Source organism: Misgurnus anguillicaudatus, chromosome 21 (assembly GCF_027580225.2).
Source record: "Misgurnus anguillicaudatus chromosome 21, ASM2758022v2, whole genome shotgun sequence".
NCBI classification, from domain to species: domain Eukaryota; kingdom Metazoa; phylum Chordata; class Actinopteri; order Cypriniformes; family Cobitidae; genus Misgurnus; species Misgurnus anguillicaudatus.
The window spans coordinates 32,020,251-32,045,450 of record NC_073357.2 but is presented as its reverse complement, the minus strand read 5'-3'; the positions used below and the strand labels follow the sequence as shown (position 1 = coordinate 32,045,450).

General features: G+C 38.7%; 2 protein-coding genes across 4 annotated transcripts in view; both read left to right on the top strand.

Moving 5' to 3' along the window:
- Positions 1–4,709, top strand: part of rnf111 (ring finger protein 111) — a 43,826-nt gene extending 39,117 nt beyond the window's left edge. For 2 of the 3 annotated variants that reach the window (XM_073858939.1, XM_073858938.1), the window contains 3 exons: positions 249–335; positions 845–948; positions 3,073–4,709. In XM_073858939.1, the coding sequence (XP_073715040.1) occupies positions 249–335; positions 845–948; positions 3,073–3,190 (309 nt within the window). In that variant the 3' untranslated portion in view covers positions 3,191–4,709. The remainder of the gene's footprint in view (positions 1–248; positions 336–844; positions 949–3,072) is intronic. The other variant, XM_073858940.1, reaches the window with a different exon arrangement.
- Positions 4,710–8,961: 4,252 nt separating this feature from the next.
- On the top strand, positions 8,962–21,394 carry sltm (SAFB-like, transcription modulator). Its single transcript, XM_073858937.1, has 20 exons — positions 8,962–9,133; positions 9,782–9,860; positions 9,947–10,002; positions 10,659–10,686; positions 11,776–12,421; positions 13,030–13,073; positions 14,503–14,606; positions 15,273–15,424; positions 15,582–15,695; positions 15,783–15,943; positions 16,020–16,117; positions 16,205–16,261; positions 16,381–16,508; positions 16,632–16,812; positions 16,892–17,016; positions 17,123–17,296; positions 18,081–18,401; positions 18,708–18,846; positions 18,966–19,126; positions 20,888–21,394. Exons 1-20 carry the CDS (start codon positions 8,999–9,001, stop codon positions 20,982–20,984), a joined length of 3,000 nt encoding a protein of 999 aa, XP_073715038.1. The 5' UTR covers positions 8,962–8,998; the 3' UTR covers positions 20,985–21,394.
- The last annotated feature ends 3,806 nt before the right edge of the window (positions 21,395–25,200 follow it).

The following is a 25,200-nucleotide window of genomic DNA, read 5'->3' as shown; positions in this document are numbered from 1 at the left end:
GAGACAGCTGGCAAAAATACTTAATCTGAGGACGTAATGCAGGAGGAAATGCTTCCTGTTTGGTCCATAATTAAAAAAACTTTGTCATTGGATAGATCACAGATCCTCACACAGTCCTTTATTGCCAAAAGCTGCAGAGTGTAGACTTTTGAAATGTCACTGATATGTAGGAAAAGGTTCCATGCAGATGTCAGAATGCATTAAATATCTGAATGACAGTAATCTAAAACCCTGCCGCCCTAATACAGAAGGTGGTGGAGAGAGACACTGAGGAACAGTTAGCACCTGAAGCATGGGCATCTGTGGGGAAAAATATGCACTCAACCTCAAACTCGGTGAGAAAAAAAAAAGTTTGGGAAAACATGTCTTTAGCTAACATATTTTGTTATTGTTAATGGGGGCAGGCATAGTCAACAATGGCCAATCTGGTTAAGGACCACATGGAAAAAATGAAAATATATATGATGTGGTTTTCTATAATGAAATATATGATTTGGTTGTCTGAAGATCAAGTTTTGTTGCTGCTTGACAAGCTGTTTAAATGATGAATATATTGCACCTGTTAATGTGTGTTATAACAATTTCAAGCGTGTGTCATCAAGCTGCCTGTATGTAATTTTTTATGTATCACCAACATCAACTGCAGCACCTGTTAGTTAATAATATACTCGGTTGAAAACATACAATCAACTGGTGATTTAATATTTTGTGGAATAAAGAAATCACAGAAAAGGCCAAATATATTCTCAAAGGGTGTGTTAGCAAATGCTTGTTGAAGTTTATGTGATTTGAGGTGCTGGGATTCTGCACATAATGGCTGTTATGTTTTTTTTCTCATGGACAGAGAAAGCTGCATGGTAAGCAAGAGGAAGATGAGGGGGCAGAGGAGGACACGGAGGAGAAATGCACCATCTGTCTGTCTATACTGGAGGAAGGGGAGGATGTCAGGTAAAACTAAAACTAGTGTTTTTTTCATGAATAAACTTTGAGTGATTAGTTTTAGTGAACTTTTTGATTAAGCATATTTTTCTGGGACTTCAAAGGGCTCAATTTAGATTTCAGATTCATGCATTATCCATTGTGTTATGAAAATGTATATATAAATATATCTCTTATATTCTTTGCTGCCCTCTGTTGAAGAAAAATGTGAATTACTCCTTATGTCCTATGTTATTCCAACACAGTCTCACGGCAAGTCGTGTTAATAGTAACAAACATTTTGATTCATTTATTCGTGTTTGATGACACGAATTTCCACTGTTTTTCGTGTCTCTGGAGACGAATGTCTTTTTCGTCCTTCCCAGCACGAATTTCTATCACTGGCTGTTCGTGTCTGTGAGACGACTTTCTTTATTGTGTCATTTTATATTTTGTTTTCTCATCGTTCTTTCCTATTTTCAAATCATTGTTGCTGGGGTTAGGGTTAGATTTGGTGTTTGCGTTAGGATGTAATTTTATGTATTGGTTTCTACATGTTTTTCGTCCGCTTTTAAAACTATTCTCGCTTGGAGTTGGGTTTTGGGTTAGGAAGTCGCAGAAAGTGATTCTAACCCAAACCCCAAGCGACAATGGTCAAAAAATAGAAAATAATGATGAGAAAACAAAATATAAATGTAGTGATGTAGTACTCGAGTCCGATTTCTGCTTTTTTTGACTCATTCCGTACTTCGTTCCTTCAAAGACTCGGTCTTGACTCGGTCTCGGACCACAGTGGGAGGAGAAGGACTCGTAATTTCAGCCCAACACATTTTTTATGTTCATATAAAAAAACCACACAACACATAACAATAATATTAAAATACAATGTTGACGGGCATTATTTTAAAATGACATCCCATGGTGCAATGCAAAGCAGAGCCGTTTATTTATCTCTAGAATAATAGGCAGAAGATGATGCATGTGGTAGGGATTTTTTTTAATGATAGTAAAAGCATAGTCCATATTAAGATGTTAAGACTGCTCCTCTAAACAATTCCCAATCTAGCTTAGTCTGTAGGCCTAACTGTTGATTATTAACTGGGGTGATATTAAATCATGAATGTGGAAAATGACATGTTTTTATGATTTTGGTCTCGACTCCTAAAGGGCTTGGTCTCGACTCAGACTTGCTTCCTCAAAGACTGGGTCTTGACTCGGACTCGACTGTATTTGAAAACCAACAGATTGGTCTCGACTCGGTCTCGACCCTTCAAATACTTGGTCTTGACTCGGACTCGGCATAGGTGGTCTCGTCCCCATCACTAATAAAATGACACAATAAAAAAAGTTGTGCCACAGACACGAACAGCCATTAGCCCTTTTCACACAGACATTCCGGAAAATACACGGGAAAGGTATCCTGGATTTTTTCGGGATCCTTAGATTTTTTGTTCATTCACACTGCCATGATTAGCCGGCATCTGATGGTCCCGGAAAGACACGTGACGTACTGAAAGTCCTGCCCTCTCTTCTACGCAGCGTCTGAAGTTTGCATGTTATTTATTATTTCTCTCTCCAGAAACAACTCGCGTTCATTTTTGTTTCTGATAAGACTATAAAGGAGCGTGTGACGCGCCGTTCTATGCTGGTGAATGATCTCAGCTTCAGAGTGGATATTTGATGAGTTTCTTGATCTCTGCTATAATACAGTTTTCAGACATTTCTTATCGTGATTGTTTATATGCATTTAAAACCCACATTTTGAGGAGCTGAACGATATATCTTGTTGGGATGACGCGCGGGGATTTCCGTTTATTATAGCTCAAATGAGCATGTGACGAGTTTGTGTTCACACAGACGCTTGTCTGGCAATTTTACGGGTATTTTCTGGGACCAAAGGTCTGTGTGAATGGGGTTATTGATAGAAATTCGTGCTGGGAAGGACGAAAAAGACATTTGTCTCCAGAGACACGAAAAACAGTGGAAATAAGTGTCATCGAACACAAATAAATGAATCAAAATTTTCGTTGCTATAACATGACTTGCCATGAGACTGGGGTTGGTTATTTGAGTTTAGCAATCTAAACTAGCTGCTGATAAAAGTTTGATGTCATTGTAATGATGTAATGTATTTTTCCTCACATTGTTTTGTAGGCGCCTTCCATGTATGCACCTCTTCCATCAACTCTGTGTAGATCAGTGGCTTCTCACCAACAAGAAGTGCCCAATCTGCAGAGTGGACATCGAGGCTCAGTTATCTTCAGAGAGTTGATGCTATTTTTCTTGCGACCCTTTTGTTGGACATTAATTTGTTTTCCTTTTTGTTTTCGTCAGCAATGCATTCAACCAAAGACGGCATGATATATCTGCGCAACTATTGGGGAAAAAAGAAAAACGCGTTCCCGAAAAAAGCATCGAGCCTAGCGTGCCAGCTATCATTTAGTACCAGTACAGCTAGAAACATCATCCTCATTAAGGGTTTTGAATCGTATTGTATTTATAAAGGGTTTATGTAGCTTTTGTTTTCATAAGTGTCATTGTATTTTATTTTTGCATGGTTCCTTGCAATGCATTTCTTTGCACATATAATGAAATGGGCCTTGTAAGGCCTCGAGAACTTGCAGGCGAGGATTGCTGCTCTAGTAAAGAAGCATTTTTACAGACCTGACGATGCCTTGCTTTACTGGAATAGAATGTCAACCTCCATTTTTAAACATTGCAAGACTCAAGTTATTGATCAGTATATTGATTAGTTTTATGTTTTAGATAATGTGATCTGAAATAGATTTTTTAAGTGAAATCAAGACATTCCTTAATTAGGAAATATGATCAGCTGCTGTATCAGTGTTCACATTCACACAATTTCACTCTTGATATGGGAACCTGGGCTGGAGTCCATTCCATTTCACTTCAGCTCATGACCAGAACTAACCGAATTCAGGAAGTTAGCTCAGTTTGAAGTAAAAAATGGACAATGAAATTGTGTAAAAAACTGTAAATTCATTAGATCTTTAACAGAATGAATTGAAATGAATTCAACTCCAGTCCTGATGAGAACCAACTGCACACTTCTTAAACGTTCACATGGTTGTGTTCCATCGATCCCCTTTCGCCACCTCAATCTGATGTCACGTAACACACTTCACCTAATGTATTTTTAAAGAGAAAGAAAACATGAATGTCACCTTTCTGTATTCTATTTGTTGTTTTAATAGTGTCATGAAGTTGGACTTTGATTAGATAAAGAAGAAAGTCGCAGAAATTTGTGTCGGACTGTACAATGACTTTCTATGAGGATGAAAGACACAGCTACCGTAAATGTGGAGTACTGGGAAACAGATTATTTATTTCATCAGGGTCTCCTAGCCTTGTTCATTTATCTCTCTCAGAATGGACTCTTGTTAGCTAATTATTTTGTCAGATATCGTCATTAACACATTTGTTCTGCAGCTGTGCAGCAAATTTTCTTTTCGTTTTTTTTTTAACTACTGTTGTTTTTTCTCTTTTTGTGTCCGAACACTAATATTAATCTCAACTAGCTAACTTGCATATACTTGCACATGAGAGACAAATGACAGGAGTGCTGTGGAAATGAGAGTGCGCTGAGGCTGTGTATTTCCACTCTGTTTGCCGAATTTTGAGAAAAATAATGTAATAATTTTGAACTGAGTGTTGGAATGCAGTACTTGATGGCAGGTGTCCATGCATTCATAGACTTAATGGTTCCAGGGTGATATTCCATGGGATTTATATTAGTTTTAAAATAATGAAATAAAGTTAGGTAACTCTTTTGTGTGCCCCTTTTTGTGACTCCTTGAAACTGATATTTTGTACAAATCTATATTAGGTTTAGGGGTGGGGTTTGAGTTAAGGGGTGGAGTTAGGGGTTAGGTGTAATGCGCAATAAGGTGCATGTTTACAGTATATGCATGTACACAATATTTATGTTGTGTACGTTCTTATGTACATAATAGTTAAAGTGACCTTTTATAATATAAAGTTGAACCTTTCTAAATATCATGTTACTACCAAAAATGTTACTATTCCACATGAAAATACTGTTGAAAAATTTAGCATACTAGTAAAATTACTATATCATATATTTTTTAACCTTACAATAGAATAATTGAAGGTATACTACAGGACAGGGGGCGTCTCTAGACCCCTTGCTGTGCCCCAGGGTAAATCTCGTATTTAATTTACTTTATTTGCCAGTGTATTCATTTACATTAATAGTTGTGGCAAAAATGAATCTATGTTCAACATGGTAACCCCTATTCATGCTTGTAAAAGTGACGCAATTGCATTAAACCGAAAACACAAACAAAAAATCTTTTTTTTTTACATCGATTTTATAAAAGAGAAATGAAAAGCAGAGATGATGAGTTTGAGGAAAGACTCTGTAAACTACATTCTCATCCAATTGTAGGTCTCAGACATCAGAGGGGTCAGCTCGTGAATTTGGTGCCTTCCCTGCTGAAAAAAACAGCATCAAACCAGCATGGGAATTATGCTGGTTTAGCTGGTGGTCACCAGCACCAAAACACAACATATGCTGGTCTTGCTGGTATGACCAGCATGGGATGCTGGTGCTAATGCTGGTTTGGTGCTGGTTTAGCTGGTGCTAATGCTGGCCCTGATGCTGTTTTAGCTGGTGTTCACTAGCAAACCAGCACCAAAACACAACATATGCTGGTCTTGCTGGTATGCTGTTTTTTTCAGCAGGGTTTTCAATCTAAAAAAAAATAATAAAAAATGTATAGGCTATGTATGAAATGAAGACAACTTAAATGACAAGAAATTGTATTGTGCCATCTCAGCTATGTATTTTTATTGTATTATTATTTACTCTGGAAAAGTAACAGGTTTGACAATTTCAAGCTAATTTGCTAGCTAACAGGGTGCTTCTCAATATGCTTCCTCATTTTCTTGCTCCTGCATCCTACGACCTGGAAACCAATCGAGCGTCGCCATTATGTAGGACATCTAAATTCTTTAATTGCACCGCGAGGAACGAGGAGTGAGGATGCTTCTTGAGGAGTCATGAGCAAGGATACACAATATTCCATTTCACTTAAAGGAGACATATCATGAAAATCTGACTTTATCCATGTTTAAGAGCTATAATTGGGTCCCTGGTGCTTCTTTAAACTGAGACAATGTGAAAAAGTAACTTAGTTTTGGTAAACCATTCACTGCAAGCATGTGAAAAAATAGGTAATTAAAATTGTGATGTCAGAAGGAGATAATACCGCCCCTTAATTTGCACTATCCAACAACAGCACTGCCATTTAGTACAGAGATCAGCTCATTTGCATTTTAAAGGACACACCCAAAAACGAGACATTTTTGCTCACACCTACAAAGTGGCAATTTTAACATGCTATAATACATTACCTGTGGGGTATTTTGAGCTAAAACTTCATATACGTACTCTGGGGACACCAAAGATTTATTTGACATCTTAAAAAAGTCTGGTAAAAATGTCCCCTTTAATGCTTCGTCTCTTCCATCCTCATCTTTCATTGTTTGCATCCTAGGAGGGTGGAGCTAAGACGTGCGGAAAGGAAACAGGGATGCACAAATAAGAATTGAGAAGCACCCCAGATCACTGTTGGCATCCTGGTTAAGGTGATAGAACATCCTGAAAGTGATGTCACTGGAATGTATTATTTATAAAGTTTTTTTTTTTTTTTTGGTGAGGGTAACGGGGTTGATATAATATCGAGAACACTGATAAAATGATTTATATTTCATTAAAAAAAGTATACCTATGCTAAAACATTGCTTGAAAATAAGACTAGAACCACATGCAAATGTGAGTTTTGTATTATTTTGCATTCAATTTGCACATTAAAAGTCCTGTTGAAATAGATCATAACAAGGGACAGGCCAAAACCATTTTCTTAAGCAATTTTAATGTTTTAAAATAATATTTAATTAGTTTTACTTTGGTGTACACAGTATTTATATGTTTTCAAATCACAGATTTATCTGTTGTCATAGAACGTCTACGTCGATTTAGGCACCGACCCAGGGGTAAAAGTGTCAGAAAAACCTCTGTCAAGTCTATAGAGTTATTGTTGCTGACAATTTACACATCTGTACTGTTCTGTACTTTAATATATGAAATTATTTAGTTCACTAAGTCTACTTTAGGATACTACATAAACAGTAGGCTGAGACATGGTATAATATACAGTTTAATGCTCAAAAATGAACTTTGTTTAGTCTTGTCTGGGAAGTCTTGTACTCTCTAACCAATAAATTCTTGTAAAATACAAGTTATTATTCATTGTTATTATATTGTGTAATGTAGAATGCAAATGTCGGAAAAAGTCTTATTATTTCCACACAGTTCATGCCATTTCTGCCTTAAACATGTTAATAAAATTCATGTTAAGTATATAAGATAATACCTTAATACTTTTACATACTTTTAAATACATACCTTTAACTTTGCTTTCAAGTTGCAGTGTAGTGGGTTAAGCAAGCAAAATTTGTATAGTGCGTTGTGTTGCACACTTCTTGCACACAGCAATCTTTCAAGAAAAAAGTGATCATAAAATGAATGGAGGTCTGTGCCCCAACTTTATGTCATAGGTGGCTACATATATGAAAGAAAAAATGTTTTTGCAAGTCAGATTTTACCTGTGATAAGTTGACATAACTTATAAAAACAAGTTGAAATTGTTTAACTTAATTTTTTAAGTTAAAGTAACATGCAAATGTTGATTTGACAAAAATGTTGCGTATTTTAACCCTAAAAATTCTAACAAAAGGCTTCTCAGAAAGCTATTTCTTGTAGTATTATGTGTCCTTAATAACATACTAAAAGTTTACCAAAGTTTGAAAGGTGTAATTTTCAAGATGGGGTCCAAGATGGGCACTTGGGCAGGAAGTCCTTAAAATATCATCTTCATTATTTGACCTAGATAAGTAATCTTGGTGTCTAACCCCATGATTTCTGGGTCTATGAATCCATTGGACTTGTCTTAATTGCACTGACATGAATACATACTTATGGAATGCATGATTTTGTGAGATTGCTGTAAGGTTTTATCTTTGTTTGGGGTAACCCAGAGATGTAAACAATTTAGCCTATGTCAACTCTTACTCAGTATATGCCTACGTGTTTTTGGACACATACATTTTTTCCAAAAACACAAAATTGACATTCAATGTTAAGTTTTTGCACCCAAAAGTAACTTAAATTAGAGTTGTATAACTTTGATCCTAAACAACTGAATAAGCCCGAACAGAGGCCTGTGTATGAACCATAGACTGTAAAAAAAGGTCAAATGCCGGTCTAAAATGGTCACTCATTTCAATTTGAATAAGTATGTAAAGCAGCCCTGTTTTGACTAATTTTACAGTACCAACACAATTCTAATGAATGTATTTTTATTAGATTCAAAAGAATGGTTATGAACCAAAGAAACCACCAACACTAGGCAAAATGTTATGAGAAAGGAGAAATATGCAATTACTTAAGGGAAATTGTACTTCTTTTTCACATAAATATGCTTGTAACAAATTTCTTTAGGCTATATAATTTTTGTAATCACTCATCTATCATGAAAATATGCTAATTAGAATATCACATGGCCAAAACATGTATCTGGCACCAGTATTCCTAGGAGAAATAGGCCAAATGGTCATTTTATGCATTATGGACCTGACGGCCGCCATTTTGAAATTAGGGCCTTTCTTTCTTGAAGTCAAACTTTGTAAACTTTTAGTATGTTTTTTTAAGTACTGATACTATACTGTAAACCACTGAGAAACCTTTAAAGGTTGTTGAATTTTTTGGGGTCAGGTGGTCATATTTGTAGCTGACTATTAGCAACGCCCCTGCTACAGAATGTGTAACTAATTCATATAGTACACTTACAACCAACAAAAATATGTAAAAAATAAAATAACTATAATGAAATATTCGTTAGATGTACCCTTAGATATTTAATGTTACAATTATAAAAAGGCGGATAAAGGCTGCGATACGGTTAAATGTGCTGAAGTGCGCGTGTGTATGAGTGACGCAGTCGTGCTCGCGCACAAAGAGTTGTACACAGTTAAAATGGCGTCGGGAGCCATTTCAGCGGAGACTAAGAAGATTACAGATTTGCGCGTAGTAGACTTAAAATCAGAACTCAAACGACGAAATCTGGATGTTACCGGGGTGAAAAATACGCTTGTAGCCAGGCTGAAACAGGCTATGTTTAATTTAAAACATGTAATCACTTGTTTGGTGGTGAGAGCTCGCGAGCTAGCTTCGTCGCTAGTTTCGTTTAGCAAAGCCGCTTGTAACGTACACCTTGGCTCTTTCAAATGGTTTAGTGAAAACACAAATAATAAATGTTTTTGACTACAAGATTGGCAAGAAAAAATACAGTGTGGTAATTTTACAAAGCCTTTTATCGTTAGTGATTTGTTGAGCGGGCTAAATTACATTAGCTAACTGTTAGCATGTACAGCTAACGTTAACTTGGACGCTCTCAGATAAGAATTTGCAACTGTAGACCTATTAACCATTTTCATTAACATGCAATGCATGCAGTCACCATATTTGAAAAAGACATGGTTTTTTAATATGGCATTTATGTTTAGCAGTAACGTTAATTCAAACTGCTTCAAACGCTTGAGCTTGTTAGCTTGCCAAAGGCATAACGTTTATGTAACACTGGTTTGCTAAAATTATATGCCTAACTTGGCTTAGTGCATGCTAAATCCACAAATGATGGTAATTCAGACCATCGGTCCTGCAAAACAATTTACAGTCTAATTTGAATTTGCATTTGCATTGACCTACAACTCCCATAATCCCATAAAGTGTTTAAAATGGTTGTTCTGTCGTGGGCAGGCTATAGAAGATGAAGGTGGAGATCCAGACTACGTTGAGATTGCTGATACGCCCACAAGAAAATCCACCAAATCTAAAGGTGAACCTTCAGTTCAGAATGAAATGATCAGGCTATTTCTATGTTTCATTAAAGTTTGACCATATAACTTTATTAAACATCTTCAGGAAAGAAGACAGACCTGGATGCTGATGCCGCCATGGAGGAGGAATCCTTCTCTAAGGTGCTGCAAACATATTTTTCTGGTTTATAGTAAAGTTATGATGTGAAGAAATCGCATATAGTAAGCAACCGTAAGATGCTGCAGAAAAATCCACGATTACAAATACATTGTGTCACGTGTCTCTACGGGATCTTTACAGATTCCAGAAAATCATTGGCATTGTGAAATGAACCAAAATCAAACGACCCCCAGATAAATCCCTGACACATTTTCGGTGTATTTTCCATAATTTTGTGTGTTAAAAGGCCTTTGTATGGCATTGTTTCAGTGCATTTACATAGGGTTACAATCCAGCAATATTGAAGTGTTTTGTTTAAATTTAATGAAATTGATTATACACTTTTAAAATGGGATAAAAATGAAGTGACTTGTAATGTTTATTGTTGATGCATGTTTATGATTATGCTAAAACCATGATTTTCTGCATGTTTCAGATTCTTTAAAATGCACCTGTGACTGCATACCTTATTTTTTGAGGAATACTTGAGCCTCTGGCAAAATAAAGCTTTAAGTGCCTGATTTTGCGCTTCGTGATCCACCCATATATTTCAAAACTGACTCGAATTGTAATTCTCTATTTTAAATAACGTTAGTCTTAATGTCAACGGTTGGAAACTTGTGTTTTTCAAAGATTCAATGATTTCTTTTGTTTTCAGGAGACTGAGGAAGAGGAATCAGAGAAAGGTATGTCTGGTCACTTCTTTGGGTGGAGGTGTAACATTTGTTTTACAGGTTTTGCAGGTTCTTTGATCAGAAGGTTGGACGACTTTCCTTTTTTTCTATTTTGTTTAAATTTGAACACTTTCAGATCTTGCACAACAAAAGCAACTCTTGCAACAAATGACAGACATTTAAAACGTCACATCGGCGCAAGCTGCATCGAAAGACAGATAGCATTTCACTTTAACAACAGGGATCAAGATGTGCTAATCTCATCATCAAATTTGTTCAAGGACTCATTTCCTCGCTACATCATTTCATCAGCCGAGGATGCAACCACCCACAATATCTTCTCTAGTTCAGAACGCCACAAGTCAGGATCTAAAGCTTCAGCAAGTCTTTCTTTGTTGAAAACGGACTGCTCCTAAAATGGAGAAGCCTTTGATGACTGTTTAAAACCTGATATACGTGAATATTGTTCACCATAGTCTTGACGCTTTCTGACTGCAACAATGCCCAAGAGGGTTCATCACTGCTGAACTCATCAAGACTGGACACAGCTCGGTGGACACCCATTTTAACAAGGTTACAAGGGCAGGGTGCTGTGAACAGAGATGTTTCTCCAGTGGATCAAAGAAGATTTGGCACCGCTTTTGGTTGTCCTACATCAGCTGTAATATGAGATGGACTTTCAAAGTGCCTGTTTGAAAGAAGACCCTACCAGTCTAAGTGTGACATCTGGTGTGAGGACTTATTTTATGGCACAGACACTCAGTTTCACTTGGACAGAATGCGTGTGGCTAAAGCCGAACATTGTATGTCCTTCTCGTCCGAATATATTGGAAGCTTCAAAATTTGGACCAAGATGTAGTGCCATTGAAGTTGGTGTTCACCATATGAATGACTTTGGATATGATCACACAGAAGATTGTTGAAGCTCTTCGTTTTTTTTCTCTAAGGAATGTGTTTTTTATGTATACCTGTGGTTTCCTCACCCACGATGACCACTAACACTAAACTTGCTCTCTATTCTACTTTTTAGGTCACATAGCACAGAGATGTGAATGTTAAACATTGTGTTTTGCCATGTTTTATGCTTGTTAAATCCCTCAGATGTAACCGATACTGATGATGCTACTCGTGAAAATTCTAAAACCCTCTCCTGTGAAGATGGCCCTGCAGAGCCTGAGGCTGAGGCAGGGGTGGAGCCTGATCTTGAGGTTGAGGCAGAGGTGGAACCAGAGCCTGAGCCTGAACCAGAGGCTGAACCCGAACCAGAGCCCGAACAAGAACCTGAACCCGAGCCTGAACCTGAGCCACAAATCGAGCCTGATGCAGAGATTGAGGCAGAGCTCGAAGTCCCTGCGATGGAGGCCATGGAAAGCGAACCTGCTCCTGAGCCTGTGAAAGAAGTTGATGATGACAATATATCCGTCACCATCCAGGCCGAAGACGCCATCACACTGGATGTGGATGGCGACGACCTCCTGGAAACAGGTAAACATGTGAAACTTCCAGATTCTGAGGCAGACAAGGGCTGCGAAGAAGCCGAGGCCTCTGCTGAGATGGGGCAGGAGACCGACTCGCTGGCCGAAGCCAAAGATGGCCACAAAGATGGTAAGCGAGATGACGGGCCGAAGTCTGACGCCACCAAGAAGGACAACAGGGAGGCCTCGAAGAAAGGAGAAACGGGAGACAAGGAAAAGGATTCTGGGAAGAAAGGCCCCTCTTCAACTGGGCCAACAGGTCAAGCAAAGAGGTTTGTCTTTCTATGTCAGTTCTTTAAGATACTACTACCAAGTTCCAGCTCACTAAGAACGCAGCATTGTGGGTAGCCGCAAGAATTTTTTCATAACAAGTTGTTCATTGTACCTAATCCCTGCCTTTGGTTGTCTTTTGGTTTGGTTTGCCATTTTTGAAGTTTGGTAATTGGTGGCGTTAAACGAGGAGCTGAAAACCCATCTGTAACGCACACATTTCCAGCACTTGCTTACTTATGGTTTAAAAAAAGCAATAGTTCCAGTGACGTCAGAGGGGTTTGTCAGTCCAATGAAGTGATTCACTCTGAAGTTGAACACACTCCTGAGGATGTCATTGGTCGAGGGAATAATTTGGCAGAAAACCTGGCCCACCTTGCTCCCGTGGAAAAGCAAGAAAAAGAAGCCTATTTGGAGCTTTGTCCAAGTGCAAGCCTTGCCTATGGGGATTTTTGTTTCCTTTTTCCTTTTCTGTAATGCATCAGAAATGTGTGTAACCTTGTTCTTGGTTTAGACGTGTACCTCGGTGTCCACAGTTTTGTTTAATATCCTGATACTCATTAAAGTATTTCTCTTTTTTTTGTCGCTCCCATAATGTTTACATTTTTAGCTCTTCAAAAGACAGAGATGGAAAAACCACGAAGGATGATAAAGGTATGACTCATTTCACAGCAATTGCTTTAAATATTCCAGTCTCTGAAATAAAGCCCTGATGCATTTTAGGATAACGAGTAATTTAGAGTTTAATAACTCAAGTTTATCAAGTAAGGAATAGAGTATAGTTGGGGAGAGGGGGCACAACCTGACGCTTTTTGACTTTAGCTCTATCATTAAAAAAATATTTAATTTCGGTTAATCATTTTTTTACACATCTCTGCTACAAATGAACACTTAAAGTTTGTTTGTGGGACCTACCGTTATCGTACAATTACACAGAAAGCAAAAGGAGTGCTAACGTTACAACTTACCCTATAGGTGGGGTTCATTGTGACAAACTGAGGGTTTGTTGTAACACCTAAAAATTTTTTAGTTTAAACAAATAATTCAATATACTAAAGGTATATATTGTTTATATATCTGCCTATAATAGATGGATATCCACACATTCATTCATCCATGATCTTTCATCTAACCATCCTTGTATTAAGCATCAATACATATAATGCATATTTAAAAAAAAAAGCTGCACAATCAAGGCAAAAAAACATAATTGTGAGTTATTTCCCCTGATATTGTATTAACAGTTATAATTTTGATAAATAGGATTTACATTGTTTTTATTTCATTATCATTGTATACTGTAGGCTTAGTTGTAACGCTGTGTGAAAACTACCCCCGCTGTGTAAAATGTTTGCAATCCCAGCTATCAGTTAGGAGTTGCTGACATGTTTCAAAATAATGTTATGTTTTAGGTAACAAGACAGTGATAAAGATAATATAAGGTTGGATTTGGTTACTTACACACTCAACTCAGAAATCGAAAAAACATAAGATATGCACCTAAAGCACAGATTGCTTGGCCTGTATAAATATGTAAAGTAGCTGCATTACAATTAACCCCGTGTTAGTTTGTGCTCCGCTCACTCCTATGTTATCCCACTTATTACATGGCTATTTACCTCATAAGTAAGGAAAGGAACATTAAATATTGATTCGAAATTGCTAATTTTTGCTTTTTGTTTTAAGATAAGACGTTTAAATGTCACAAACACACTATTTGGTTTAATCATTTGAAAATATAAGGGCATACCTGTTATTGAAAATTTATGTAAAGATTTTGTGTAATATTAAACTGTACCTGTCAAAATAATTTTCCAGGCATCCGGGTTATCATGTTGTTAGTTTTGAGCGTTTTTATCTGAGAATAACGAACTTGCAAATGCCATGACTGACTAATCTAAATCAAGCATTCGAAAGAGCCGTATAATAACAGTTACAACAGTTTGTCTATATGATAAAAAATTTGTAGTATAATAATTTTGAATTCATTGCTTTAGTTGTCATTTAATTGGAATGATCAGATGAAGTATGTATGAAATATGTATGAGTAGTGCAGTTTCTTTAGCTTGTTATGGGTGTTTAGGTGGCAGTAGCAGTACCAGCTCTTCACGTAATCTGTGGGTGAGTGGCCTGTCCTCCAACACCAAAGCAGCTGACCTAAAGAACCTCTTTGGCAAATATGGAAAGGTAAAGACTCTTCGTGTGAAATTTAACAGCTTGTCCTTTTTAGGGCTGTCACAATTATTAAATTATTGTCTAATCGCGATTGGTTGACCTCATTGCGATGATTTCATATCTTTAAAAACACAAGGGGAAGCTGCAGCGTGTGTATAAACAAGACTGTATCAGATGGCGCTTCTTAACTGACAGTGTAACGCAATACATTGCAAAGCCATTCAATAGAGTGGAAGAAACACCATTTAAAGAAATGCAGCAAAACTTTGATAAGCAGTATGAACTGCCAGGTAAAACATACATTTCCAAAACAGCCATTCCAAATTTAGGGAAGTGAAGGATTTTATTCTTAAGGATCTGTAAGGAATTGATTTTTTTGCAGCCACTACATACATGTGGTCCAGTACTTATATGACCTTAGTAGGGTCATGTGTGAAAATTATTTTATGAACAAACAAAAAGAATTATGAGAATTAAATGTCAAAGCAACAAAACAGACAATTAATCGTCAAAGCCCTAAACAGGCAATTAATCGTCGCAATTTATTAGCCAATTAACCGTCAGCCAAATTTCATAATTGTGACAGCCCTAGTCCTTTTTAATATTGTTGATTATGGATTGTAATGTCCTCATCATCATCGCTGTGACTTATTTGCAAAATATTTTCTTCTGAAATAGGTTTTTAGTGCCAAAGTGGTCACCAACGCTCGTAGCCCAGGAGCCAAGTGTTACGGTTTAGTCACCATGTCATCCAGTGCAGAAGTGACAAGATGCATCTCTCACTTGGATCGCACAGAGCTCCACGGACAGCAGATATCTGTGGACAGGGTAAGAGCTTTACCACCATGTCGTCTGAGTAACACTCATTGTTTCATTTTTAAAATGGTTTGTTGTGAAATGAAGGGATTCAGATATTGTAGCCCAAGAACATTATTAGTAATGTGTGCTTTTGTGAAAAGGTGACAGTTTATCTTATCCTCACAGGGTGAAAACTGACCCTTTCAAAAAGGACTTTTCGAAGAAAGAGGGGGAAGACAAGACGAGTTCCAGTAAAACATCTGGAGAAAAGCGCACTCCGACTGGATCAAAAACCTCTAGCAAGTAAGATCTTATTAAAATCACTTTCCATTTTTATGAAGGTTGTGAGTATTCAGAGATGTACATTTTCACGTTCATGTATATTTTAAGGACTCAAGTTTCATCTAAGAAGGAGGAGAAAAAATCTGATAAACCCTCTGAGAAGGACAGCAAAGATGCAAAAAAGCCAGATTCCAAGAGCAACAAATCTGATGGACCATCTTCCAGCTCAGGAGCAGATGCATCTAAGAAAGACGAAAAGAAGCATGGACGTATGTTGTTTCCTGCTTAGACGCTATAAACGCTTATCTACTTGATATGTCTGCATTCACTCTTTTTTATCAACAGGAAAGAGTCCGGGCAAGATGGTAGTCGAACAAACTAAAAGAGAGCAACCGTTCAATAAATCTCGACCTCCTTTCAGAAGGGGAGGGAGGTTTGAAAAGGTACCACAGACATCCACACTATGTGCTGTTTTACGATGACGATTTTTTTATACACGGCAAGTTTTCTGATTCTCTCCTATTTTGCAGCCTGGCCCATTCAATACAATGAACAGACGGCCCAGATGGTTAATACCACCTGAGGAGGTTGGTTAACTGGATAATGAGACACACACAGTGAACTCTTGACTTTAATAATATACTCTAAACAAACACAATATGCAACTTTTATGTTTAGTTTGATCTTTTATGTAACACATTTGCAGATGGAGATGATAAGGAAAGGGAGGCCCATGCCTAACAAAGGTGGCAACGGTGACATCCTTCCATTTGAGAAGATAAAGGAGCAGCGACTGCGGATGGAAAGAGCTCGCAGGGCTGTGGAGCTGCGCAGGTGGGTGTATACAAGCTTATATTTACTTGCTAGATATTCTCTCTTGGATTTCTTCATGGAGCTAGTTTGTACATTTCTGAAAGACGGCTGCATTTTGAAATCTTGTTTTGGTGTGATGTTCAGACGACGAGAGATTGCAGAGAGGGAGCGTCGGGAAAGGGAGCGGATCCGTATTATGCGTGAGCGGGAGGAGAGGGAAAATCTGATGAGAGAGCGGCAGAGGCTGGAAGTGGAAAGACAGAAACTTGAGCGTGAACGCATGGAGAGGGAGAGATTGGAACGGGAGAGGATCCGCATTGAGCAGGTATAGCCACACTTCACACCTGTTTCTAAGTCTCTTGTTTGTAACAAGACTTGCTGAAAATGTGTTCGTGTCCATGCAGGAGCGACGCAAGGAAGCGGAGCGCTTGGCTCGCGAACGTGAGGAGCTTAGACGGCAGCAGGAGCAGCTGCGTTTCGAACAGGAGAAACGAAACAACTTAAAGAGGGGGCGTGATGTTGACCAGAGGTGTGTGGCTCGGTTTTAAGACAGTTTAAGGCAATTTAAGTCGCTGGCAGTGTCCATGCAGTATAAGGCCTAAGAACACTAATTAAAGTTTTCTTGCTTTGTACAGGAGGGAGGACCCTTACTGGAATGGTGGTAAAAAGATGCATACCGACCCTGCCGGAAGGATCGGTCAGGGTTCCGACTATAACAGTCGACAACAAAACCGCTTTAACGACTTCAACCCCAGAGACCGAAATCGGTACCCTCCGGCATCATCTGTGCAGTCTAACAACTTTGATAGGTAGGCATGTCTTTCACAGGCCGCCTTAAAGGGACACTCCACTTTTTTGAAAAATATATAAAATTTTTCCAGCTCCCCTAGAGTTAAACATTTTGATTTTTACCGTTTTGGAATCCATTCAGCTGATCTCCGGGTCTGGCGTTACCACTTTCAGCATAGCTTAGCACAATCCATTGAATCTGATTGGACTATTAGCATCACGCTAAATATAACCAAAGAGTTTCGATATTTTTTCTATTTAAAACTTGACTCTTCTGTAGTTGCATCGTGTACTAGGACCGACAGAAAATTAAAAGTTGCGATTTTTCTGTGCAGATATGGCTAGGAGCTGTGCTCTCATTCTGGCATAATAATCCAGGACTTTGCTGCTGTAACATGGCTGCAGCAGGCGTAGTGATATTACGCAGCATCTGAAAATAGTCCCCTGCCATTGAAAGTTACTAAGGGGACTATTTTGGCTGCTGCATAATATCATTGCGCCTCCTGCACCCATGCCACGGCAGCAAACTCCATGCTAATATTTTTTAGCGTCATGCCAATGGTCCAACCAGATTCAATGGACTGCGCCAAGCCACGCCAAAATGGCAGCGCCAGACGCGGAGACCAGCCAAATGGACTCCAAAACGGCAAAAATCGAATGTTTAACTCTAGGGGAGCTGGAAAATTTGCATATTTTAATTCCCTTTTAATTTTTCCTTTGTCTTTGGACTTAAAAACTTTCTTTGGTCAAGTTTAAATCAGCAAAAATAGCAAATTTGTAAACCATAAATTTGTTTTTCTGCAGACGGAACCGTTTTGACAACGAACCCGATTCAAAAAAGAGTCGTCCCGCTCCGCGTCGGGAAGGATCTGGGTTTGAGCGTTTCCCTAAAAACTTTGAAACCGTGAGAAGACCGGAACCACCACCTCCCCGCGCAGAGCTCAGGGACAGTGATCGGCGAGAAATTCGTGACCGTGATGAACGCAGGCCAGCGACCATGCCTGATCGAACGGCGGGAGGCAGAGCGCCACCTCCACCTATCGCTCACACCCGATCCCCCAGAGATGCCGGCCATGCTAACTGGAAACCTGATGGGGGAATGAACTCGAAACAAGATGTCGTCAGGTAGAGATCGTAATATTGCTTTATGATTTACATTAAAAAACTGACATTAAGTGTAATTTTTTTCTGCTGAGGAGGATTGGACAAAGCACTAATACACCCTGCACCATTATTGACTGACACTGTGTCGTGACTACATTTTTCTTTTGCTGTTTTGTTTCTGGTTGCATGAAACAAACACCGCATATTGCTTAGCAAATAAGTCAAATTAAAATTTAACTTATGAATTGTCTAAATTGCCCACTTTACCGTAGTGATAAAGCAATTGCACAGTGGTGGTAACCTCTGATTTGGTGATGTTTCCGGCAGGGGACCAGCACGAATGCGCCCAGATCGTCCAGGTAGAGATGGGCCCGGCCCTGCTATGAGGGGAGCTTCTACAGCCAACCGTGGTAGGACCAGTTTCAACAGCCGAGATGGAGGCAGACCTGTTGTTATAGGAGAACAGGTAAAAAAAGACAAGTATCCTCTTACCTTCTCTTAGCACTTCTGCATTCTGTGGGTCTCAGTGTAATATTTACATGAAAATGGTTCAGTGTGTAACCTCTGCCCATATTCTGATCACAGCCGCACTTTGGCAGTGGCAGACAGGTGGTGGTGGAAAGGCACGGACGTGATTCAGGTCCCAGGAAAGACTGGCACGGAGCAGCAGGACCACAGGGTGCAGGATTCCCAGATAACCGGAGAATGGGAGAGAGTCGGCCAGGGATGATGGCGCCACACTCCAGGTGTGTTCTGGATCTAAAATGAGCATTTAAATGATTTTTTAGCAGTGTTAAGCTTGTAAGGGTCTGTTCATCACAGGATGCATTTTTGCATCTGTACCTCTGCACTCATATACATATATACACATACACATACATATATACACATACACATACATATATACCCAACCAAACCATGCCCAAGCGCGATTGTCCCACCCTCCCTTCTCCCCAAAAGCACACACTCGCACTGTACTTTAACCGTTCCGAGCTTGGTCACACTTTTGTGATTAGGATGCGATTTTGTTTTGAAGAAAACAGGAAGTAAAGCACTCTCTTTACACTGGGACCCATCGTAATGTTAAAGGGACAGTCCACCTTTTTTGAAAATGGGTTCATTTTCTAGCTCCCCTAGAGTTAAACATTTGATTTTTACCGTTTTGGAATCCATTCAGGCGATCTCTGGGTCTGACTGTATCACTCTTAGCATAGCTTAGCATAATCCATTGAATCTGATTAAAAATAACCAAAGAGTTTTCGATATTTTTCCTATTTAAAACTTGACTCCCCTGTAGTTACATTGTGTACTAAGACCGTTGCAAAATTAAAAGTTGTGATTTTTTTTCGAAGCCCATTTGTCTAAGAACTATACTCTAATTTTGGCGTAATAATCAAGGACTTTGCTGCTGTAACATGGCTGCAGCAGGTGTAGTGATATCTCTCCTTTTAAGCTGCGCAATTAACCAAATCGCGTCTGGGCACGGTACAGAGCAATCGCACTAGTCAAACAAATCAGGCTTTAGGGTTCAGACACACTCGGTTGCGATTTGGTTGGGGAAATGCAAGCATGCCCTTAGATTCAACAGTGTTGTTTCGTAAAAACTACTTAATGTCCTAATGTAACTTTGGGGCTGTTTACACTTGGTATTAAGATGTGTTTTCATCGATCGGATCACAAGTGGACGAGAGAGACACATTACGTTTACACCTGGTATTTAAATCCGTCTCTTTTCTCCACTTTCGACCGCTTCTGTGCTGCATACTATGAGGGGGTGGTCTGTGAGACGGTGGGCGAGTCTCTCTGCTGTCATTCAAACCCGAGCGGGAGTAATTATGAGTTTATATGGACGCGATCTAATATAATGTCAGTGTCCACTGCTTGTTTAGCAAGTAAACATGCTGCACAGTGTTTTGTACATGAGTATGTAAGAGCTTTCTTTGAATTTTCAGCGCAATTGATGAAATAGGATCGCGCAACTTTCACACGCTTTCAAAACGAAACTATGGAGATCAGACGCTTAGTTTTATCAATAAAAGGCTAAAAATAGCGCTGTTCACCGAACGTTAACGCCAGAAGTCAAAAAAGACGTAAAACTTGTGTTTAATACCTCAGATTAGATAAATGGGCGGAGAGAAGGCGGTCGCGTGTGGCTGTTCGAACGCATTCAACCACATGTGCGTTCCGCAGCTCCAAAGCGATCCGATCGAAAGTGGTTTCGACTACCTCTGGATGTGGTTGAAAGTGGTCGAAAGTGGACGAGCTCAAAACGTTTTGAACACCGTTTACACCTGGCATTAACGTCGTCCACTTGTGATCCGATCGACGAAAACACATGTTAATGCCAAGTGTAAACAGCCTCTAAAAACTAGTCCTGGATTAATCTAATCCCTGTGTTGGAAACTGTCCCAATGTGTCCTTTGTGAGCAGAACCCATGTTGACAATAATTATAATGATGCTGCATTATTAATTCATTACTGATTAATGCTCATCTGTCTTCCTGCAGCCATTCCTCCACTGGAATCAACAGAATTGTACAGATCACTAATGTTCCCATGGCTGGTGGCAGTGGAGGCTTTAAACCGTTTAAAGGGAGATTCTAGCATCTAACTATTTCCAACAATTTTTTAATTTTATTTTGAACTTTGTTTTTAATTGGTTAAACTGCAGTCTTGAGATTTATTATTATTATTATTATAAAGAATCAGTTTGGTTGATGATTTGTTTTTCTTTGTAAAGAGTTTTGCTAGCCTACATGTAGGTTTTCGTTTCCTGAACTGTTCTTTGGTGACCTGTAAACAACCTTTGTGCACATACATGTAATCCTAAAATAGTGTAGGTGCAACCTGTGCAGAGTATTTCTCTATGTTTAGATAATGTATAAAAACCTGTCTCTTCTGCTTTTAGCACTGCGTGTGCCACTGGACCCATCATTAATTCCATATACATTTCAATACGTGATATTTTTTGATGATATTGATATTAAATTATGTGGATTATGATTGTGTCCGTATAGTGTGCTTCTGTATATAAAGCTGTAAATGAGAATCTGAAAAAACACAGACTCACAAATTTTACAACCAAATTTCCTTTATTCAGACGCATTGTCCCTCGTCTAAGGCATTTGTTACAGAAACACGTCCATCTAGTCTTTGACACGGTTGGACTACATACATATTTTGGCCGTTACTGAACTTTAAACATATGGTTGACTCTTATAATATCCTGCATTTTGTAAGATTTTTTGCTAAGTTAAAATGTTCTGTGTAAATGCACGTATAAAGAATATAAAATAGAAATTGGAGTGGGACTTCTTTATTAGATTACTAAGAGTTGCTGTTTAACATGCATCACAACTGTATTTCCACCATAGACTGAGCCGTTAAACAGCAGTTTAAGACAAATGTACCATTAAAAACCTTTCCAGACTACATCCATGTGTGACATTTTAGAATTGGTAAAAGAACTCATTTGTGAGATTCAGTAATATAATTACCCTCCTCAGCCATTAGTTTGTTTGTAATGCCCTGCCTTTGAGAGTTATCTAAATGTATCAGCCCCCCGATTCATCTGCTGCTGTAATTTTCCCATCACCTAAAGATATGAAAAACTGAAAGCAGGGCAAGGAAGAGAACATTTAAACGGTAGCATTGTCAGTTTACAGTTTGTCTCGTATTAGCGTTATTGCAAAATGTAGTGTATATACTGGATGTCATATAAATCGCCTCTTATCTGTAACCAGAAACAAACTCTGATTCTATTTTTGTACAAAAAGAGGTATTTTTCCCCGTCGAGTGCATTCAGTATAACAGTGCAAAACAACTCAAAACATCTAGGATACTCTATAAATGTGATGTTTTAGCGGTTAAGGTTCATTTATTTCACTACATGACCTTCCACACAAGAATCTCTCTCTTGATTTTAGAAGCAAAGGGTTTAGGGCTGCATAATAAATAATCACAACTAATCGTTTGTAGAATAAATTTTTGTTTGCATCACATATGCATGTATATATATTTAAGAAATAGTTAACATTTTATGTTTATAGTTTATATTATATACAAATATGAATATTTAATATATACATTTTTTCTTAAAATTATGCATGCGTGTGTACTAGGGTGGTCCTTATTTTTCAACTTTTAAAAGTTCATGCTCTCACCCCACCAATATGTTTGAATAAATAAAAAAATTGCGCACAATTTTTTCAATATTAATTAATATTTAGAGGTTGCTCAAGACCTATGAAGTTTTTAACACATTTGCGTATTATGTGATGCTTTGTGCTAGCATATATAATTGTTTAATATTACCTTATGGCAGTAATTGACTCCATGCAATTAAAGCTCCTGTTTTAGTTGTGATATGTCTTTCAAAGCAAGAAAGCTTCAATGTGAATGACGCACAATAGACACACTGAGACAATGGCTGAAGCAACACGAAGCAAGTCCGCTATATGGTTACTCGGATCAGAAGAGACTGAAATAACTGGAACAAAGTTACCCTGCAAAAAGCGAGTTTTATGTGTGTTGTGCATTTTTAAATAATACAGTTTTTGCAAAAATGTGATTTTCGGAAATATTCAAAGGCTTTGAGCCACCTCTAGGTACTGTAGGAACAATTCAAAATTTTGCACATGGTGTTTTTATTGATATCCTAACACATTTAGGGGGTGAGAGTCGAACATTTATAAGAAAAATTTACCCACTATAAGGACCACCCTAGTGTGTACACATACAGTGAGGAAAATAAGCATTTGAACACCCTGCCACCCTGCAAGCTCTCCCACCCAGAAATCATGGAGGGGTCCGAAAAAAATCCCGAAATCACAACTTATGATTTTTTTTATTTGTATGACACAGCTGCAAATAAGTATTTTAACACCTGTCTATCAGCTAGTATTCAGACCCTCAAAGACCTGTTAGTCTGCCTTAAAATGTCTACCTTCACTCCATTTATTAATTAGATGCACCTGTTTGAGGTTGTTAGCTGCATAAAGACACCTGTCCACCCCATACAATCAGTAAGAATCCAACTACTAACATGGCCAAGACCAAAGAACTGTCCAAAGACACTACAGACAAAATTGTACACCTCCACAAGGCTGGAAAGGGCTACGGGGAAATTGCCAAGCAGCTTGGTGAAAAAAGGTCCATGGTTGGAGCAATCATTAGAAAATGGAAGAAGCTAAACATGACTGTCAATCTCTCTCGGACTGGGGCTCCATGCAAGATCTCACCTCGTGGGGTCTCAATGATCCTAAGAAAGTTGAGAAATCAGCCCAGAACTACACGGGATGAGCTGGACAATGACCTGAAAAGAGCTGGGACCACCGTTTCCAAGGTTACTGTTGGTAATACACTAAGACGCCTTGCTTTGAAATCATGCATGGCAGGGAAGGTTCCCCTGCTTAAACCAGCACATGTCCAAGCCCGTCTTAAGTTTGCCAATGACCATTTGGATGATCCAGAGGAGTCATGGGAGAAAGTCATGTGGTCAGATGAGACCAAAATAGAACTTTTTGGTCATAATTCCACTAAACGTGTTTGGAGGAAGAAGAATGATGAGTACCATCCCAAGAACACCATCCCTACTGTGAAGCATGTAGGTGGTAGCATCATGCTTTGGGGGTGTTTTTCTGTACATGGGACAGGGCGACTGCACTGTATTTAGGAGAGGATGACCAGGGCCATGTATTGCGAGATTTTGGGGAACAACCTCCTTCCCTAAGATAGAGCATTGAAGATGGGTTGAGGCTGGGTCTTCTAACATGACAATGACTCGAAGCACACGGCCAGGATAACCAAGGAGTGGCTCTGTAAGAAGCATATCAAGGTTCTGGCGTGGCCTAGCCAGTTTCTACACCTAAACCCAATAGAGAATCTTTGGAGGGAGCTCAAACTCCGTGTTTCTCAGCGACAGGAACTTGACTGACTAGAGAAGATCTGTGTGGAGGAGTGGGCCAAAATCCCTCCTGCAGTGTGTGAAAACCTCGTGAAAAACTACAGGAAATGTTTGACCTCAAACAAAGGCTACTGTACCAAATATTAACATTGGTTTTCTCAGCTGTTCAAATACTTATTTGCAGCTGTATCATACAAATAAATAGTTAAAAAAAAATCACACATTGTGATACAATGATTTTTTTTTTAGATCATGTCTCTCACAGTGGACATGCACCTACGATGACAATTTCAGACCCCTCCATGATTTCCAAGTGGGAGGAACCTGCAAAACAGCAGGGTGTTCAAATACTTACTTTCCTCACTGTACATTATGTAAACAAAAAAACGTTTATTTTGCAAACGATTAGTGGTGCTTAACTGTCATGAAGCCCTAAAAGGATTTAAGCTGAAGCACATTAAAACAAGAAAGTTATAGGCGATCAATGCAAATGACACAAGCTAATGCACAGTAAATACATAAGACTGTGTGCTGGAAAAGTTTGCATTCGTAATGTCTTTAGCCACTCCTATTTCAGACATGCCAATGCCACAGATCAGAAGCACCTTGGAATGTCCATCTTTAAGCTGAGCAGCAAGTAAAACACTTAGGGGCGGTTTCCCGGACAGGGATTAGACTAGTCCTAGACTAAACCAATTTTAAGAGCTGTCTAAACTCAAAACAACTTGCACTGACATATCTTAAAATACATCAGTGCCCTTTGTTTTGCCTCAAAGTGCACATAAGTAATGTTTTTAGTAAGGCATTTTTGTTAAAACTAGTTATATTTCCCAATTAAACTCAGGTCTAGTCCTGGCTTAAGCTAATCCCTGTCCGGGAAACCGCCCAATAAACAAGTGACTCTTTACTCCAGTC